The following is a 22,303-nucleotide window of genomic DNA, read 5'->3' on the forward strand; positions in this document are numbered from 1 at the left end:
TTTTCTGCAAACTCCTCCACTTGCTTCAAAATTGGCTCCTTGACATTTTTACAGTACCAAACACTTAATTTTGTTGTCGGGAATATTATTTCACTCTTCACATTAAAATACATTGATTCAACTTTTTCCTTATCGTTGACGACTTTCCGGAATTTAGCACCAAGAACAGCGTATACTTTCAGTGGACCATTCTTCTCCAATACAGTTGTAATGTATTCCGCAAACAATATTCTCGCGTCATCCAAAAAAAATTTTATTTCTAAATATTGTGTTCTTATTTTTACTCAATTTGAAAGAATTTTAGGGGATGAGACCCAATAAAAAAAAACTTTTTTTTTTGGGACACCCTAATGGACATCCATCTATTTACAAATTGAGTCCTGTCGATATCGTTTTTCAGTAATTCGAGTAAGGTTGAAGCATCCTTAGTCGATTGAACAAGAATTGCACATTCCTTAAGCAGCAACGAATTAATTCTCCTTAGCTTCAAGTTGAGTCTCCAATAAGACAAGGTGTGCATCGATGTTCATAGCTATAGGTATACTAAAGTATGATATGGTATATCTATAGCTATGAACATCGATGCGCACCTTCTAAGCTCTGCAAACCTTCCTCAATAAAGGTGCCCTCTGCAACGCTGAAACTTCCTCGAAAACTCTGGTTGTTGTATGCTGTTGGTTGTAGATCCTCTTGGCTCAAGATTCTGCTACGAATGTCGCTCCTCTGTTCAGCTCCATCTTATACATATACCCAAACTCACCGATACACACATACAAAAGATGCGCGTGCATAGCTGTGGTGGGGACTTCACATAACTATTGACCACTTAGTCGGTAAAACAGTTTCCTAATTTACCGATCGAGATAAAATTCGTGTAAGGAATCTACCTTACCAACCACTGATAATATAGAACTCTGCAGCACCGACTGATGGTAACACATTACCGACACTAGGCGCGAAAATTTAAATTCTGTAATAAAATATTTAATTATAAATTAATTTTAAATTCCCCAACCAAGGTTAGTTAAAGTTTCTGCCGACAGAGGGAACTAATACTTGGCGCGAAAATTTAAATTCACCAAATAAATATTTACTGGTAAATTAATTCAAAAGTCCCCCACCTAGCGCCCAAGTGTCTGATCGGTCGGTAAAACAGTTCCCTACCCTACCGACCGAGGTAAATTTACCAAAAGAAATCTACCTTATTAACAGCTGATAAGTTAGGGATCTACTTACCGACCAACGGTAATGCGACAGTGGCGCCATCTAGCGGCATCCGTTGGAACTATTTGCCAGTAATGGCATAGCTATACTACTTGAAAAAAAAATTATTTAACGAAGTTAGGCATTTAAAAATCTTTTAAATTTAACAAAATGGCGGCTGTTTTTTGAAAAAAATCAAATTTTCTCAAACCCCAATGTTTTTTTCCTCTTGATTTTCTTATTACTTCCTGGAAGTGTAACAATTATTTTCCAACAGAATTTATCGGGGTCCCGCGACTTCAAGAGGAATAAATTTTTTTTTGTTTTTCTAAAATTGAAAATTAGAAGTTCTTTCGATACCTTTACAATATACATTAGGGTGTCCGTTATTTTCCAAGTTAGCTATTTTCATTTGGGTATCGTCAAAATCGATTCTTTTTGACCTAAAAATAATTCTAGAAACTAGAAAAAAATGTTACGATGCTGTTTAACCCTGCCTAAATAACAATACTTTTCCCATTTAATTAACATGGGATTTTTGCACTTTTTAGAAAATAATTTTTATTTCGTTTATAATACTCTTTGACTAACCAACAATGCTTGATTTTGCTTCTATTATGATTCCTTTAGATAGAGAATTTTTCCTTGTATCGCGAAAAATTTATTACACAATTTTTAAAAAGGTCAATTTCATTTTTATTGATTTTTCTGATTATTTTGCTAAATCTACTTATTAATTAATTTTTATTCGGTATTTTATTGAAAGTTTCTTGTTTTATGCATCCAATTGGACCATAACAATAATTTCAATTCATAAACTATCCAAGAATCACACAGTAGACTGAATCTATTTCAAATCAGGCATGTCGACTAACTTCATGTTATAGAAAAAAAATTGTTTTGCTTGTCATTTATTTTCTTTTGAGTATAATTGAATTTTCTTTCTTGGGTCTTGTAGATGGTCTTGTCCTCTTCAAAATCTAGTTCGAAATTTGAAAAAATATTTAAAATTATAAAAATAGGGGATGATTTTTTGAAAATAAATAAGATCAATTTTCCCAAAAACACCACCTTTTTTGTTATCAAATTTTTACTACAAATTCTTAAAATAATTATTTTCATTTGTTTTTAAAAATGCAAGTTAAAAATTTGAAATTTTGCAAAAATAAGTATTTAAAAAAAAATTCTCTTGATTGACAGAATGGTTTAGCCCGCTTGAAATTCATAGGAAATGTTCATAATTATTTTAAGAATTTGTAGCAAAAATTTGATAACAGAAAAAGGTGGTGTTTTTGAGAAAATTGATCTTATTTATTTTCAGAAAATCATCCCCTATTTTTATAATTTTTAATATTTTTTCAAATTTTAAACTGGATTGTGAAGAGGACAAGACCATCTACAAGACTCAAAAAAGAAAATTCAATTATACTCAAAAGAAAAAAAATGACAAGCAAAACAATTTTTTTTTCTATAACATGGAGTTAGTCGACATGCCTGATTTGAAATGGATTTAGTCTGCTGTGTGACTCTTGGATAGTTTATGAATTGAAATTATTGTTATGGTCTAATTGGATGCATAAAACAAGAAACTTTTAATGAAATACCGAATAAAAATTAATTAATATGTATTTTTAGCAAAATAATCAGAAAAATCAATAAAAATGAAATTGACTTTTTTAAAACTTGTGTAATAAATTTTTCGCGATAATATAAAAATTTCTCTATCTAAAAGAATCATAATAGAAGCAAAATCAAGCATTGTTGGTTAGTCAAAGAGTATTATAAACGAAATAAAAATTATTTTCTAAAAAGTGCAAAAATCCCATGTTAATTAAATGGGAAAAGTCTTGTTAATAAGACAGGGTTAAACAGCATCGTAAAAATTTTTTCTAGTTTCAAAAATTGTTTTTAGGTCAAAAAGAAACGATTTTGACTATACCCAAATGAAAATAGCTAACTTGGGAAATAACGGACACCCTAATATACATACAACAAAATTTTAAAAAGAAAAAGCGTTTGTCTTGAAAAACGAAGTAAATATTTATTACAACTGACATTTTCACTTTTCAGAAAATTTCAATTATTAACTGTAACACGCATTAACCCATTATCGCCTGCAACCACTGAAACTTTGTGTTTAATTTATTTAAAATATAATTTATAATAGAACTTAGTATTTATATGTTTTTAAGGTCGCTCATTACGAATCTATAATCGAAGTTTCAAAATACAAAATGGCGGATTTATTATATCGAACAAGAATTTAAAAAATTTGTTCGATTCACTTGAAAATTGTTACTCAGGGGTTTTTAAGGTCACTGATAACGAATCTGTAATAGGATTATCAAAATACAAAATGTCGGATCCAATATGGCGAACATACATTTAACAGATTTACTCGATTTGCTTGATACTTGTTACTCGGGGATTTTTTGTGCCTCTTATTGTTACGAATATATCATCAGATTTTCTAATTCAAACGTGGGTATCCAATATAGAGGAACAATGGTCTTGAACATCTGTTTGAATCACTTAAAACTTGTTACCTGGCATTTAAACTGTTCCTATTTAACGTCAAAATGTGTCATTTACGAAGGAGTTTTCAGTAGTTTTGTAGTTTGATATCATTAATTTTCGAAAATTCAATATTTATTATTTGGATTATTGTGAATAGCACTTCTCAAAATTTATCGATCTGCATGAAACTTGATTCTCTAACAAGTTATTTTTTAAATTCAATTTTTGAGTATTTGTATTGTCAATCTGATATCATTTTGTACTAAGAAAATTAGAATTCCATTTGAAAAAGGTACTTCTTTTATTTTAATATCAATGTAAATAATATTGTGTTTGGTGAAAATTCCAGGTAATTCCTAATAATAATCAAGTCAGGCGACTAGATTTGATTTTTAACCATTTTGTCTGACATACTAGATCCGAAATTTTGAATTTAAAAAAAATCCAATTGCAGATTCCTAATCAGAGACCCAAAAACTCCTGAGTAACAATTTTTAAGTGAATCGAACAAATTTTTTAAATTCTTGTTCGACATAATAAATCCGCCATTTTGTATTTTGAAACCTCGATTATAGATTCGTAATGAGCGACCTTAAAAACATATAAATACTAAGTTCTATTATAAATTATATTTTAAATAAATTAAACACAAAGTTTCAGTGGTTGCAGGCGATAATAGGTTAATGCGTGTTACAGTTAATAATTGAAATTTTCTGAAAAGTGAAAATGTCAGTTGTAATAAATATTTACTTCATTTTTCAAGACGAACGTTTTTTCTTTTTAAAATTTTGTTGTACATTGTAAAGGTAGCGAAAAAACTTCTAATTTTCATTTTTGAAAAAACAAAAAGATTTTTTATTCCTCCTTAAGTCGCGGGACCCTGATAAATTCTATTGGAAAATAATCGTTAGACTTCCAGGAAGTAATAAAAAAATCAAGAGGAAAAAAAACGCTGGGGTTTATGAGAAAATTTGATTTGATTTTTTTTCGAAAAATAGCCGCCATTTTGTTAAATTTAAAAAATTTTTAATTAAACCTGATGGATTTAAAAGAACATTTAATCCAGAATTAGGGACAAAAAGAATCATTACATTACAGGCAGATAAAAGAAAGATACAATAATTTTATTATTTTTTACCGTCATTTTCTTGAAATCAGAAATCGCAGTTTTAAAAATTCAAATGCGCCTAACTTCGTTAAATAATTTTTTTTGCAAAACTGCAAAAAATACGTGTCGTCTAAAATTGTGTGAAAAATAATATATTTCCATAAAAAACGATAAGTCAACAAAAAAAGACTTACTTTTTTTATGAGATAGCGGAATGGTTTCCTATGTATTTTTGGACGCTGAACACGATCCCGACTTCCAAAATTGCCCATCACGTCAGGATTTTGAGAAAAGTGGGGGGTAAAGACCCCAAAAACGCTTTTTTGAGGAATTTCAACATTTATTTTCTCTTTAACCTGACGTGCTAGAGACTTCCACAAGGTCTTAAATTAAAGCTTATAATGTGCACTAAAAGACCAATATCCATAAAATAAAAAAAAATTAAAATTTTTTTCAAAAAATGGGGTTGAAGACACCAAAAATTTGTGTTTTTGGATTGCTTTAATAGACTTTTTGCAATTGCTTGGATTCGCATGAAAATGGTTACTTGGGGTTTTTGGGGTCACTGATTACGAATCCGATATTAGTTTGCAAAAATTAAAAATGGCGGATTCGTAATCAGCGACCCCAAAAACCCTGAAATAACAATTTTCAAGCGAATCCAAGCAATTCTTAATTTTTATATCTGCCATCTTGGTTTCGCCGTTTTAAATTTTTGCAAACAAATATTGGATTCGTAATCAGCGACCCCAAAAACCCCAAGTACCCATTTTCAAGCGAATCCAAGCGATTGCAAGAAGTCTATTAAAGCAATCCAAAAACACAAATTTTTGGTGTCTTCAACCCCATTTTTTGAAAAAAATTTTAATTTTTTTTTATTTTATGGATATTGGTCTTGTAGTGCACATTACAAGCTTTAATTTAAGACCTTGTGGAAGTCTCTAGCACGTCAGGTTAAAGAGAAAAGAAATGTTGAAAATCCTCAAAAAAGCGTTTTTGGGGTCTTTACCCCCACTTTTCTCAAAATCCTGACGTGATGGGCAAATTTAGAAGTCGGGATCGTGTTCAGCGTCCAAAAATACATAGGAAACCATTCCGCTATCTCATAAAAAAAGAGTAAGTTTTTTTTTGTTGACCTGTGTAATTTGACTTACATACACATAGCCTGTCTGAACTGAAGTGGAATCAACCATCAACAGATCAATTTTTGAATTTGTTTAAATTGCAAATTTAACAATTGTTTCTTGTAGAGAACTCAGGTAGAAATTACTATACTTGTTTCCTTCCAGTAGATGTAGAGTCGAGAGCGAGTTTTACTTCCAAGACAATCTGGCCAGTCCTTATTAAGTGACTCGCCAGTTTCACTGGATAAAAACAATTCCCCTTTGTGAACAGCACTTTTGTCAAGTCACTGACCAGAAAGTCTGATTATAATAGTGATAAGATTTTCTTTCCAGACACTGGCCAGTCACTGATTTGAAGAATTATTTAAGATTCCACCTAGAAAAACTGGTCCACCACTGATCAGAAAAACTTGCCGAATCCTATTAAAAGAATTATTATAGATTTTTCCAAATCTCTAGCTAGAAAATCTTGACACTAAGGAAAAAACAAAGCACCAGTCCCATAAATATAGGGGAGATTGGGGTATTGTGGGCCACACTTTTTCTTAGCTCAATATCTTACATACAAAATTTATTTTTTTAATTTTAAAATTTTTCGTGTCAGTAGGAGGTGTAAACTATCATATATCATAGTCAGTTTACCAAAATTATCACTTATCTAAAAGAAATTTCAGTTTTACCAAAGAGTGCACTTTTATGATTTTTTAAAATGTTGGGGAATTGTGGGCCACTGCCTCAATTGAGTTAAAAACAAGTTGTTCATTTCATGACCATATAGCTTCCTCAATGTATAATAATTGCGGTTTTGAAAACTTTTGAAAAACTATGTACAAAAGGGTTCGTCCAAAAGATTTGTTAAAAATAAAATTATATAAATCATTTATAATTTATAAGTTGTTATATAAATATTTGGTGAAATATATACTTTCATTTGCCAATTGCTTCTTTTTATGATAGAATAATCATTTTAAAATATTAATATTAATATTAACTAAATTATGAAAAAAATACAAAATTTGAATTTCTTTTTAAAAAGAAAAATATTTATTAATTTGATAAATTTTGATAAAATATATACTTTGTATATATCAATCGATTCGTTTTCTTGTCAGGAATGTAATTTTGAGAATAATTAATGAAAATATTAACAAATAAAAAAATTATTTCAAAAAATACAAAAAAAAATTTTTTCTGAATTTTAAAAAAATTGTATAAAAAAATTTTTTGTAGATATTTAGAAAATCCTTGTGTCAGATTTTAGGTATTAATGACTGCAATAAACCTGCAAAATTTCAGGACAATCCATCAAAATTTGTCTGAGATAATTTGTACACAATTTTTGTGACATACACACACATACACATACACACACACACATACATCTGGACATTTGCTCATAATTGAATATACATATATGTTTTAGATGAAAATGAGTCCATATAACCTTCTTTTGAAAAATTGAAAATCGTCACCAATGCAAAGCTTCCTCATGAGGAAGCAAAAACGATGAAATATATTTATTAAATGGTTAGAAATATTAAAAATGTTATAAATGTTTAATTATTAGTTTAAAATTATAAAACAAAAAGTAAGAAAATGAAATTAATCGGAATTAATTAATTACACATTTTAAGTGAACAGCTCTATCGATTGAATCGCAATGAATGTAATTGTTTTTGTTAAATTACTATAACTATGAGTGATTTTAATAATATTTCCAATTAAATCGTTAAAAACAAGCAACAAATACTTCCCTAAAAAAAGTGTCCCACAATTCCCCAAATGCTTCAATTTACAAAAAGCTTGGTATTATTTATTCATTTTAATTTAATGCAAAATTTTAGCTCGGATTTGAATTTTATCGAAATATGAATTTTTTTTTGAATTTTCACGTTTTTCAGTTTTCTGATACGGGCGTGTGGGAACACTGGCTATTAAGAGTTTATTAAAAAAATTCACAATGGTCAAAATTTGAAAAGCAATAATCCCTCTTTAATTCCAGACAAAGAAAAAAAAATTGGTCGAAAATTGTTTCAGTTACGAATTTTTTTTCTTTGACTTTTTTACATTTTTCGGTTTTCCGAAACGGGAGGATGAGAACGCTGACTATTGAAAGATTATAAAAAAAGTTCGCAGTGGTCCCCATTTGAAGAGCAATTATACTTCCTTAATTTCTGACATTGAACAAAAAATTTGGTCGAAAATTGTTCGAGTTATGAATTTTTTTTTGTACTTTTTCCAATTTTTCGGTTTTTCTAATACGAGCGGGTGGGAACGCTGGAAATTTAAAGTTTATTGAAAAAATTCGCAATGGTCATAATATGAAAAGTAATGATCCCTATTTAATTTCAGATAGAGAAAAAAAATTTGGTTAAAAATTGTTCCAGTTATGAATTTTTTTTTGACTTTTTCACATTTTTCGATTTTTTGATCAGGCGGGTGGGAACGCAGGCTATTAAAAATTTATAAAAAAATTTCGAATGATCTCAATTTTCAGTGCAATAATCCGTCTTTAATTTCTGACCAAGAGAAAAAATGTGGTCAAAAATTGTTCGAGTTATGAATTTTTTTTCATAACGCGGTGCTAAAAAGGGCACTTTTTTGCACCTTGTTATGAAAAATATCGTTCGTAACTAGTGCTAGCAGTTGCCAATTTTTGAACGAGCACTTTTTTTGGAACAAACTGTAGGCGAAGCTTCGCCTACAGTGTTCCCACTTCCGTTATCAGAAAAACGAAAATTCAAAAAAAGTAAAATAGTATATTTCGTAACGAGTGCGAGCAGTTGCTAATTTTTGAACGAGCACTTTTTTTGGAACAAAACGAAATATACTATTAGAAATAAATAAAATATACTATAAAATAAAAAAAAAAATAAATAAATATAAATATACTATTTTACTTTTTTTGAATTTTCGTTTTTCTGATAACGGAAGTGGGAACACTGACTATTAAAAATTTATAAAAAGAATTCGTAATGGGCACAATTTAAAGAGCAATAATCCCTATTTAATTTCTGACCACGAAAAAAAATTTGATTCCAAATATTTGGTTTCGAAATGTTTAATTATTAGTTTAAAATTATAAAACAAAAAGTAAGAAAATGAAATTAATCGGAATTAATTAATTACACATTTTAAGTGAACAGCTCTATCGATTGAATCGCAATGAATGTAATTGTTTTTGTTAAATTACTATAACTATGAGTGATTTTAATAATATTTCCAATTAAATCGTTAAAAACAAGCAACAAATACTTCCCTAAAAAAAGTGTCCCACAATTCCCCAAATGCTTCAATTTACAAAAAGCTTGGTATTATTTATTCATTTTAATTTAATGCAAAATTTTAGCTCGGATTTGAATTTTATCGAAATATGAATTTTTTTTTGAATTTTCACGTTTTTCAGTTTTCTGATACGGGCGTGTGGGAACACTGGCTATTAAGAGTTTATTAAAAAAATTCGCAATGGTCAAAATTTGAAAAGCAATAATCCCTCTTTAATTCCAGACAAAGAAAAAAAAATTGGTCGAAAATTGTTTCAGTTACGAATTTTTTTTCTTTGACTTTTTTACATTTTTCGGTTTTCCGAAACGGGAGGATGAGAACGCTGACTATTGAAAGATTATAAAAAAAGTTCGCAGTGGTCCCCATTTGAAGAGCAATTATACTTCCTTAATTTCTGACATTGAACAAAAAATTTGGTCGAAAATTGTTCGAGTTATGAATTTTTTTTTGTACTTTTTCCAATTTTTCGGTTTTTCTAATACGAGCGGGTGGGAACGCTGGAAATTTAAAGTTTATTGAAAAAATTCGCAATGGTCATAATATGAAAAGTAATGATCCCTATTTAATTTCAGATAGAGAAAAAAAATTTGGTTAAAAATTGTTCCAGTTATGAATTTTTTTTTGACTTTTTCACATTTTTCGATTTTTTGATCAGGCGGGTGGGAACGCAGGCTATTAAAAATTTATAAAAAAATTTCGAATGATCTCAATTTTCAGTGCAATAATCCGTCTTTAATTTCTGACCAAGAGAAAAAATGTGGTCAAAAATTGTTCGAGTTATGAATTTTTTTTCATAACGCGGTGCTAAAAAGGGCACTTTTTTGCACCTTGTTATGAAAAATATCGTTCGTAACTAGTGCTAGCAGTTGCCAATTTTTGAACGAGCACTTTTTTTGGAACAAACTGTAGGCGAAGCTTCGCCTACAGTGTTCCCACTTCCGTTATCAGAAAAACGAAAATTCAAAAAAAGTAAAATAGTATATTTCGTAACGAGTGCGAGCAGTTGCTAATTTTTGAACGAGCACTTTTTTTGGAACAAAACGAAATATACTATTAGAAATAAATAAAATATACTATAAAATAAAAAAAAAAAATAAATAAATATAAATATACTATTTTACTTTTTTTGAATTTTCGTTTTTCTGATAACGGAAGTGGGAACACTGACTATTAAAAATTTATAAAAAGAATTCGTAATGGGCACAATTTAAAGAGCAATAATCCCTATTTAATTTCTGACCACGAAAAAAAATTTGATTCCAAATATTTGGTTTCGAAATGTTTAATTATTAGTTTAAAATTATAAAACAAAAAGTAAGAAAATGAAATTAATCGGAATTAATTAATTACACATTTTAAGTGAACAGCTCTATCGATTGAATCGCAATGAATGTAATTGTTTTTGTTAAATTACTATAACTATGAGTGATTTTAATAATATTTCCAATTAAATCGTTAAAAACAAGCAACAAATACTTCCCTAAAAAAAGTGTCCCACAATTCCCCAAATGCTTCAATTTACAAAAAGCTTGGTATTATTTATTCATTTTAATTTAATGCAAAATTTTAGCTCGGATTTGAATTTTATCGAAATATGAATTTTTTTTTGAATTTTCACGTTTTTCAGTTTTCTGATACGGGCGTGTGGGAACACTGGCTATTAAGAGTTTATTAAAAAAATTCGCAATGGTCAAAATTTGAAAAGCAATAATCCCTCTTTAATTCCAGACAAAGAAAAAAAAATTGGTCGAAAATTGTTTCAGTTACGAATTTTTTTTCTTTGACTTTTTTACATTTTTCGGTTTTCCGAAACGGGAGGATGAGAACGCTGACTATTGAAAGATTATAAAAAAAGTTCGCAGTGGTCCCCATTTGAAGAGCAATTATACTTCCTTAATTTCTGACATTGAACAAAAAATTTGGTTGAAAATTGTTCGAGTTATGAATTTTTTTTTGTACTTTTTCCAATTTTTCGGTTTTTCTAATACGAGCGGGTGGGAACGCTGGAAATTTAAAGTTTATTGAAAAAATTCGCAATGGTCATAATATGAAAAGTAATGATCCCTATTTAATTTCAGATAGAGAAAAAAAATTTGGTTAAAAATTGTTCCAGTTATGAATTTTTTTTTGACTTTTTCACATTTTTCGATTTTTTGATCAGGCGGGTGGGAACGCAGGCTATTAAAAATTTATAAAAAAATTTCGAATGATCTCAATTTTCAGTGCAATAATCCGTCTTTAATTTCTGACCAAGAGAAAAAATGTGGTCAAAAATTGTTCGAGTTATGAATTTTTTTTCATAACGCGGTGCTAAAAAGGGCACTTTTTTGCACCTTGTTATGAAAAATATCGTTCGTAACTAGTGCTAGCAGTTGCCAATTTTTGAACGAGCACTTTTTTTGGAACAAACTGTAGGCGAAGCTTCGCCTACAGTGTTCCCACTTCCGTTATCAGAAAAACGAAAATTCAAAAAAAGTAAAATAGTATATTTCGTAACGAGTGCGAGCAGTTGCTAATTTTTGAACGAGCACTTTTTTTGGAACAAAACGAAATATACTATTAGAAATAAATAAAATATACTATAAAATAAAAAAATAAATAAATAAATATAAATATACTATTTTACTTTTTTTGAATTTTCGTTTTTCTGATAACGGAAGTGGGAACACTGACTATTAAAAATTTATAAAAAGAATTCGTAATGGGCACAATTTAAAGAGCAATAATCCCTATTTAATTTCTGACCACGAAAAAAAATTTGATTCCAAATATTTGGTTTCGAAAAAAGTAAAAAAAAATCAAAACCCGCAGTTCGTCAGGACCGCGAGTATACAAATGTACAGAAATAAATAAATAACACGTACAATTTTCTACCAATTTTTTTTTCTTTTTCAGAAATTTAGGAAGGATTATTGCTTTTTAAAATTTTACCATTGTGAATTTTTTTAATAAAATTTTAATATCCAGCGTTCCCACCCGCCCGTATCAAAAAACCGAAAAATGTGAAAAAGTTAAAAGAAAATCCATAACTGGAACAATTTTTTACCAAATTTTTTTTTCTGTGTCAGAAATTAAAGAGAAATTATTGCTCTTCAAAATGTGACCATTGCGATATTAAAAAAACTAGAACAATTTTCGACCAAATTTTTTTTTCAATGTCAGAAATTAAGGAGGAATTATTGCTCTTCAAATGGGGTCCACTGAGAATTTTTTTTATAATCTTTCAGTAGCCAGCGTTCTCATCCTTCCGTTTCAGAAAACCGAAAAATGTAAAAAAGTCAAAAAAAAATTCGTAACTGAAACTATTTTCGACCAAATTTTTTTTTCTTTGTCTGGAATTAAAGAAGAATTATTGCTTTTAAATTTTGACCATTGCGAATTTTTTAAATAAACTTTTAATAGCCAGTGTTCCCACACGCCCGTATCAGAAAACTGAAAAACGTGAAAATTCAAAAAAAATTCATATTTCGATAAAATTAAAATCCGAGCTAATCTAACAAAACTGAAATAGGTTTTTGATATTTTTGATAAGTACTTTCAGAAACTAAAGTCAAAACTTAGTGCACATTCGATGACCTTAAAAATGTTGCACTGTGATATTAATGACTAATTAATTACCAATGCTTTAAAATTAAATTAATGCTTGGTTATTTATTGGTTACCAATACTGAACCAACGTTTAAAATCAATATTTTACAAATACCAACATATAGCAAAAATTTATAAAAGAAAAAAAATTAAATTATTAATCTAAAGAAAAAAAATAATTAATTTAATTAGAACACTCTGTTAAAAACCCTGGTAAAAATTTCGGACTAATTCCGTATTAAATACGGACAGATTAGGACGGATTAGTCCGAAAATTGTACGAAAAAGGTCCGAAAATGATCCGCGCTAGTCTGATATCAATCCGAACGAAAACCTGAATCCGAAAACACTCCGGAGTAATCCTGAATGTCTACGAATTCAGTCCGTAATTAGTCCGCAACAATCCAAACTTATGACCGGTAAAGAATTCTTCTAAAACAAGTACGGAATCATCCTAAACCAATATGTAAAGAATACGGAATCAGTCCGCAACAATCCGAAATTAATCTAGTTAAAAAAAACTTAATCCGCAAAATGTCCGGAGCAATCCGAAATCTGTAAGCTAGAAATCCGGTATTAGTCCGCAACAATTTGAAATTAAGTGTGGCAAAATCCTATTCCGAAACAAGTACGAAACAATCCGAAAGCTGTCTGCAACGAATACGAAAATTGTCTGCAACAATCCGGATTTAATCCAATTAAAAGACATAATCCGAAACAAATACGAAATTAGTCCTTCAATTCGGAATTAGTGTGGTAAAATCATATTCCGAAACAAATACGAAACAATCCAAAATATGTATGCTAAAAATCCGCTAATAATCGGGCACCTGAATCATATTATATCCCTGCTAAAAAATTCGGACTAATCCAGATTAAATCCGGGTATATTAGTGCGGATTAGTCCGATAATTGTACAAAAATCATCCGTATTAATCTAACATCAATTCGAGTGAAATTGTGAATCCTAAATCAATCTGGATTAATCTTAAATGTCTCTGAATTAAGTTCGTAATTATTACGCAACAATCCGAAATTATATCCGTTAAAAGCTCATCTAAAATAAATACGGAATAATCCGAAATCAATATGTAAAGAATACAAAATCAGTCCGCAATAATTCGAATTAAATCGAATTAAATAATTAAATTAAAATATAAATCTTTTAACTGGAGTTAAAAGATTTAATACGACACAAGTATGGAATAATAGTCTTATAATAATATGAAATTTGTAAATATATACAATCCACAGACGGTCCGAAACAATCCATATTCAATCTAATTCAAAGACTTAATCCGGAATGATTTTGGTATAATATTGAATTTGTATATTAAAAACAATTTGTATTAAATGCAGATAAATTCAAACTATAATTATAATTTCGTATGACAAAAACCTGACCAAAACCAGATTAATTTCGGATTTAATAATTTCACATTTGCTAGTTGCGTATTATCAGACTAACTTTGGACTAGATCGGACTAATTCCGGATTCACTAGTTATACACAAACCGCATTGAGTTTGAATTCATCCCGACAAATTCCGAGCGACAAAAACCTGACCAAAAGCAGACTGTTTCGGATTAGCTGTGGATTCACTGGTTAAACCAACCGGATTACTTCTGCATTTACTAGTTGCATATGATCTGACTAACTTCGGACTAAACTGGACTAATTACGGATTAAATAGTTATAAGAAACGGTATTGATTTTAAACTTAATTCAGGTTGAAAAACTCCACAATAAACCGTACTGTTACGGACAAATTCCGGATTAGTCCAAAATCGGTCCGACTTTTTATTCAGGGTATTTACTTATGGTAAATAAAATGTTTACTTTTGCAGTCAATTTGATTTTACACTAGTATTATTAGCTATCTTTTTTAATATTATAATTAATACTGATGTGTTAGTTTTTAGGCATTTCTTTTCGTGGCACTTGATAAATTCTATTATGAATTTGAACTTTTATGCGAGCGTGGTATAGTGGTTAGTGTATTCGATTTTGGTGCGATAAAATGTTAGATAGGTTCGAATTCCCAAAAGCGTTAGAAATTTTAAGTTAATGTAAATAAAATTGCGATAAGTAAATCGAAAAATATGTTGAATGTACCATAAAGTAATAATACCTAACACTGGTTTACAGTGAAATTGTCAATCGAACAAAACAATTTTTTTTTCGAATAGTAGGTGTTTTTTGAGTAAGAAAATCATAGTTTTAATTTTTTTCCCTCGTGCAGTTTTTCTGTAGCTTCAAATTTTGCATTTTCGAGGTGCAACGCCACTTAAACTTACCTGTAGGAAAATCAGCTTGTCAAAATATAATAAATGAGGTATCATTGGAAAGGTTATTAAATTACCTTTCGATCCATAGGTTACAGAATAAAATTCAACAAAAATTAAGAGAGTTAGAGTCGATTAAAGATGAAATTTTATGACAATTTTGATGATTTTTAGACATTTGAGTAACTTCTACTATTTTTTTCTACATCAAACAGGAAAGAATGTTTAGGTTTTAATTTTTTTATTGATAGACTATATCATTACACAAATTTTGAGCCCTTGTGGACCTCGATTGGATTAAAAATGACAATTCTTCACTAAATTTAGTGAACGAAACTACATTCTTCATTTTTAGTATCCCTTAAACTTAGTTAACTTAAATTTAGTTAAGCTCTAAAGTTACTAAAATCACTAATAAAGGATTTCTGAAATCGTAGATTTCGTATCCAATGTTAGTTTTCTAAATTTCAAAATAGCGGATCCAATATGGCGGACAAGTTTTTAAAAATCGATTAAATTCGTCTTAAATTCGTTACTCGGGGGTTTTCGGGGTCGCTGATTACGAATCTGATGTCAGATTTCAAAAGTTAAAAATGGCGGATCCAATAGGTGCGAATTCGATGGATTTTAAAAAACTCGTTTACCATTATGAATCCATCCTTTTCAATTTTTGAAATCTGACATCAGATTCGTATTCAGCGACCCCGAAAACCCCCGAGTAATGAATTTGAGACGAATTTAATCGATTTTTAAAAACTTGTCCGCCATATTGGATCCGCCATTTTGAAATTTAGAAAACTAACATTGGATTCGAAATCTAAGATTTCAGAAATCCTTTATTAGTGATTTTAGTAACTTTAGAGCTTAACTAAATTTTATTACTTCAATTTTTGCTGCAAATGTTTAAGGGATACTGCACGATACTGCACGAGGGAAAAAAATTAAAACTATGATTTTCTTACTCAAAAAACACCTACTATTCGAAAAAAAATTGTTTTGTTCGATTGGCAAAAAAAAGTTTTTAATTTGTAAACCTGTGTAATTAATATGTGTAACTTGTATAATTATTTTTTTATTAACATTCACTAAATTGTCCGGACTAACTTTTTACTATTTCAGACTAATTCCGGATTCACTAGTTGTATACGAACCGTATAACCTGACAATAAACCGCACTATTGCCGATAAATTCTGGATTCACTAGTGTTAAGAATATTAGGCTAAAAGGAAAATGTAAATTTATTTTAAGTTAATTTTGAATTGTAATTGCCGCCATTCAAACTGCAGCTTCATGTAAATGTATTTTTGACTTGCGCAGTATGCGTGCGAGAAGCATGAAGAAGGCCAGCTTATGGGCTATAGATATATATATATATAAGATACATTTTCACAACGCACAAGTTAATACCGCTTTTTTTGTAAAATCCACAAAATACAAGTTCTTCAAATAAAATTCTTTAAGTTCAACGAAATTAACAAGTCAGATAAAATTCAATTCTCCTTCTTAACATTCTAAAACATGGTCCTTCGAGCGGGATGGGAGAAGGAAGTGAAAAGTGATTTTTCGTTGAACACATTCTCGCGTCCTGAAGTGACGCCATGTTTCTCGCATTGTTCAGGTTATGAGTGCTTCATGTGTTTATTCTAACCTGCAATTTCTTAACGTTTTTTCACAAGTCTCGTGATAAACAAAAACAAAAAACAAGTGTCTTTTACAAACTTTTACAAGATTTACTAATTTTCTAAAGTTTCATCATCGCTACAAAGTTTTTCTACAAAAATGTCGGACCGTAAATATGAGGTCATAAAACAAGACCAAGAACTTCTTTTTAGTTCTATTCAAAAAATCGCTAATCGAGTTCAGTCTGCAATCAATCCACCCCGCCAGTTATTGCTTGGACGTTTATCCAATTTACAAGATTTTTGGGAGAAATGTCGAGTAAATCACGTGCAGCTAACTGCAACCACACAATCGGCCACTGAAATCGACGAAACTATTGACATGTATGATCCTGACAAATTTTTCGAAATCGAGGAGACTTACGAGGATGCCGTGGACTTCATCCTATCCAAACTACCAGATCAACCGATTATTCAGAGAGCAAGTGACAGGTCTCCATCTGGAGATCATTCGACGGCTACAAATGCAAGGTCATCGACGTCATCAGTTCATCTGCCTTGCATCAACATCCCCACATTTTCTGGATCGTATAGTGAGTGGCTTTCATTTCGAGACTTATTTACTTCGCTAATTATCAATAATAATTGTATTTCCGACGCAGAAAGATTACATTATCTTAAACTCAGTTTAAAAGACGAAGCATTAATTATCGCTCAAAATCAGCCCGGTAATGCTGATGACTTTAAATTAATTTGGCAAAATCTAGAATCACGGTATAATAACAGTAAAGCTTTAATTTTTGATTATTTAAAAAGGATTACTGATTTTCCGGATATAACTGTTGATTTTTTAAACAACTTAAAAAGTTTACGCAATTTGATTATAACTGTTACTACCGCTTTGAAAAATTTACAACGCCCTATTGATGAGGGGAACGATCTTTTTATTTTTATTCTAATAAACAAACTCGACAATTGTCTCGTGATCAGTAGGAATTGCTCGTCAGTGATACAACAGATCCTCCCTCTCTCGATCAATTTAATAAATTTTTAGATTCACGCATTCGTGCACTTGAAGCATCTGCGACAACAAAAAAGCGTATTGAAGTAAAAAATGTAAATAATTCGTTTCAGTCATCATCTATCTCTCGATCAAAAATTCATGCGCATCAAAGTTCTTCAAAAATTCCGTGTATTTTATGTAAAAAAGATCACAATTTATATCTTTGTCCGCAATTTAAATCTAAATCAGTTGATGAACGCTCTGAGTATATTCGCTCAAATCAAAGATGTTTTAATTGCTTAGGAAAACATCATCGCAATGTGTGTGAGAGTAAAAATGTTTGTTCTGTGTGTAAGAAACAACATCATTCGCTTTTACATCGTGATCAAAATGTAAATACCGCTTCTTTGAAAGAATTGAAATTAAAAGAAAGTGACTACACACAAGATGCTTCAAGTTCACAAAACAAATCAGAAATTGAATCTTTCAAACTTTCTAATCACCTTAATGCTACAGAAAAACGAACAGCTGTTCTTTTAGCGACAGCTCGAGTAATTGTTGAAGCGGCTGATGGGCGCCGAGTACAAGTTCGTGCCTTGCTCGATCAAAGCTCCGAGGCTTCTTTCGTGTCTGAATCTGTTGTTCAATTGTTGCGACTTCCTCGAAAATCATCAAATGTTTCTGTTTCCGGATTGGGCGGAAATTTCTCGAAAAAAGTCTTATTTTCAGTCCCTCTTGTAGTGAAACCTGTCAAATCGGGATCTGAATTATTCACAACCAGAGCGTTCGTTTTGCCCAAAATCACCAGTTACATTCCGACAGAATTCGCTCTCGCAAATATTCCGCCAAACTTACGTGATTTAGAATTTGCAGATCCATGTCCATGGTCTACTGAACCAATCGATCTTCTCATCGGTGCTGATTTATATGGCAAGACATTGTGCACCAATGTAATTTCTTTAAAATCTGAAAACCTTGTTGCTCAATCAACAGTTTTCGGCTGGATCCTTTCTGGACCAGTTCAAGTGCCCCTTACTCAATCGCATCATGTCAATGTTCACCTCTGTATCAATGAAATTGATAACAATCTGCGCAGATTCTGGGAATTGGAGGAAATTCCATCTAATCCCATTTTGACTAAGGCTGAACGTGAATGTGAGACTTATTTTTCTGAAACAACTGAAAGATTGCCAAGCGGTAGGTTCCAAGTCAAACTTCCTTTTAATCAACCTCCAACGGTGTTAGGTGACTCTCTTAAAATTGCTACTGCTTCTCTCAACAAGTTAGAAAAGAGATTCGCTCGCAACAGCAATGTCGCTTTTGAATATGCGGATTTTTTGCATATTTATGAAAAAATGGGACATATGACTTGCTTGGGTCCTTTAAGTGATTCCAACTCGTAAAAGGTTTTTATTCCTCATCATTGTGTAATACGAGAACTCAGTCAAACAACCAAATTAAGGGTTGTTCTTAATGCATCAAGCCCAACCGCTAATGGAATTTCGCTTAATGATTGTTTACACATTGGTCCCAAATTGCTAAATGATATTTTGTCTATTCTTTTAAGGTGGCGTCAACATCAATTCGTTCTCTGTGCCGACATAGCAAATATGTTTCGGCAAATTTTAGTGTCTCCAGAGGATCGGAAATATCAATGCATTCTCTGGCGCGATTCTCCTGATCTTCCGCTCCAAGTCTACGAATTAAATACTGTCACGTATGGCATGAGAAGTTCTCCGTACCTGGCAAATCGTGTTATGCGCCAATTAGCTCTTGACGAACAAAAAAGATTTCCCATAGCTGCTTCTGTTCTTTATAACGACACATATGTAGATGACACTTTTGTAGGAGGATCGGATAAACCTTCGACAATAAAACTAAGAGACAATCTTATCGAATTGACCAAACTTGGAGGATTTCCTTTGCGTAAATGGTGCAGCAATGATTCGGATTTGCTTCAAGGTTTATCTGAAATGGAACACGGAATAGAAGTAGAGATTCCTCTCGGTGAATCTTTAGGGTTTAAAGTCCTAGGAATTTTTTGGGAACCTTCTACCGACGCTTTTATTTATCGCTTTTCAAAATTGTCATCCGAGAATCCATCAAAACGTACTTTATTATCAGCTGTTGCAAGTCTTTTTGATCCAATGGGATGGATTTCTCCCGTTACAATTACGGTCAAAATTCTTTTACAAAAATTGTGGTTAAGAAAACTCGATTGGGATGATGAATTGCCCTCTGATTTGGCTCACGAATGGCGTGAATTTTGTGAAAAATTGCCCTGTTTGTCTCAGGTTTCGATTCCCAGGTGGCTTACTACAAATAACAATTTGACATCAATTCAGATACACGGATTCTCGGATGCCTCGAGTATCGCTTATGGTGCTGCAGTGTATTGTCGTGTCATCGACTCTTCAAAAAATATTTCAGTAAAATTGTTAATCGCAAAAACAAGAGTTGCTCCGCTCAAAACCGTAAGTATTCCTCGCCTAGAATTATTAGCCGCTACTCTTTTATCAACTCTTATCAAATTCGTTATCAAATCTCTTAAATTTATCGATGTACCGATTTTTTGTTGGACAGACTCTACCATTGTCCTCAGCTGGTTACAAAAAGAACCATCCACGTGGACAGTATTCGTCGCTAATAGGGTGTCTTCGATTCAAACAGACTTACCTACAGCCGTATGGAATCATGTCCCATCTAAGGACAATCCCGCGGACAGCGCATCTCGTGGTATTTCTGCAGAAAATTTTGATTCTTTTTCATTATGGTGGAATGGTCCACCCTGGCTTTCCGAAACACCCGAATCTTGGCCCCGACGTAATTTTAACATTCAAGATACCACGCATGAAAAACGCATTTCTTCGCACGCAGTGGCAACAACCAATGAGGATTGGCAAATGACATTATTGTTAAAACTATCCTCATGGGCAAAATTGTTGCGAATTACTGCATATATCTTGAGAGCAGTAAAATCGTTCAAATCAAAATTAAAATTCGAAAAAGGATTATCTGCAAGTGAAATTCACGATTCCGTTATATTTTGGATTCGTTATATTCAAAATCACGTTTTTTTCGAGAAATCGCCTCATTGAAATCAAATGAAACTCTTCCACGAAATTCAAATTTGAAAAATTTGAATCCGTTTTTAGATAAGGACGGAATTATTCGGTTAGGTGGCCGGCTTTGTCAATCAAATCTTCAAATTTACAAAACTCCCCCCGCGATATTACCTAAACATGTCTTGTCTCAACTTATATTAGAGCAACTTCACAAAAATTTGCTACATGCTGGCCTTCAATTGACCCTTTCCATGTCTCGAATGCAGTATTGGATAATTGGAGGTAGAAGCATGACAAGGTATATAATAAATCGCTGTGTTGTTTGCGTAAGTGATAAAGCTCAAACTGAAAATAACATCATGGGTGAACTTCCACCTCCACGAGTCTCTCCTTCAAGACAATTTTCTCATACGGGTATTGATTATGCCGGGCCATTTATGGTAAGAAACAATTCTGGTCGTGGATCGAAATCCCATAAAACTTGGATCGCTATTTTTGTGTGTCTTTCAATTAAAGCGATACATCTAGAATTAGTTCATGATTATTCGACACCAACGTTTTTGGCAGCTTTCAGGCGCTTCACATCTCGACGCGGAATTCCAAGTGACATTTATAGCAATAATGGCACAAATTTTCGTGGTGCCGATCGTGAGCTTTCGAAGACCTTTCAATCTCTTAAGAAGGATTCAGATCTGGTAAATTGTTTTGCGTCAGATGGAACAACTTGGCACTTCATGCCACCTATAGCTCCGAATTTTGGTGGCCTATGGGAGGCTGGTGTCAAGAGTGTTAAAACTCATTTGCGAAAAATATTGTTAAATTCGACGCCAACTGCTGAAGAACTGACTACGTTACTTTCCCAAATTGAGAGTTGCTTAAATTCTCGACCGTTAGTCGCGATTAATGACGATCCAGAAAGTCTCGATGTTCTTACACCGGGTCATTTTTTAATAGGTTCGGCCTTGAAAATTGTACCTTCTCCGTCGCTTTTGAATGTAAACACTAATTACTTGACTCGTTGGCAATTTTATCAACGTATTTTAGAGACATTTTGGAGGTCATGGAGTAGAGTTTATTTACAGACCTTGCAACAACGAGTCAAGTGGTTCTTGAAAAAACCTAATCTAAGAATTGGCGACATAGTTTTATTAAAAAATGCGAATTCTCCACCTGCGAAGTGGGATTTAGCACGTGTGATCAAATGTATATTTGGACGAGATGGTGTTGTACGTGTAGTACACGTTAAAACTAGTAAATCGGAATATGTTCGACCGATTTGACAATTAGTACTTTTACCGACTTCGAAAGATTCCAATTTGTCCGAGACTGTTTAATAGTTTAAGTTAACTGTAAACCGATTTAATTTCTACTCTTATAGATCATGTATCTTTATTTTTATTATGAATGAATGTGTTTTCTTTGCGATCTTGATACAAGTTCGCAAGGTGGCCGGTATGTTAAGATATTAGGCTAAAAGGAAAATGTAAATTTATTTTAAGTTAATT

At 31.5% G+C, this 22,303-nt stretch overlaps 1 protein-coding gene across 1 annotated transcript; it reads left to right on the forward strand.

Moving 5' to 3' along the window:
* Nucleotides 1-21,088: 21,088 nt before the first annotated feature.
* On the forward strand, nt 21,089-22,078 carry LOC122507839. Its single transcript, XM_043620772.1, has one exon. The coding sequence runs from the start codon at nt 21,089-21,091 to the stop codon at nt 22,076-22,078; it is 990 nt and encodes a 329-aa protein (XP_043476707.1).
* The last annotated feature ends 225 nt before the right edge of the window (nt 22,079-22,303 follow it).

Source organism: Leptopilina heterotoma, unplaced genomic scaffold (genome assembly GCF_015476425.1).
Source record: "Leptopilina heterotoma isolate Lh14 unplaced genomic scaffold, ASM1547642v1 Lhet_513, whole genome shotgun sequence".
NCBI classification, from domain to species: Eukaryota; Metazoa; Arthropoda; class Insecta; order Hymenoptera; family Figitidae; genus Leptopilina; species Leptopilina heterotoma.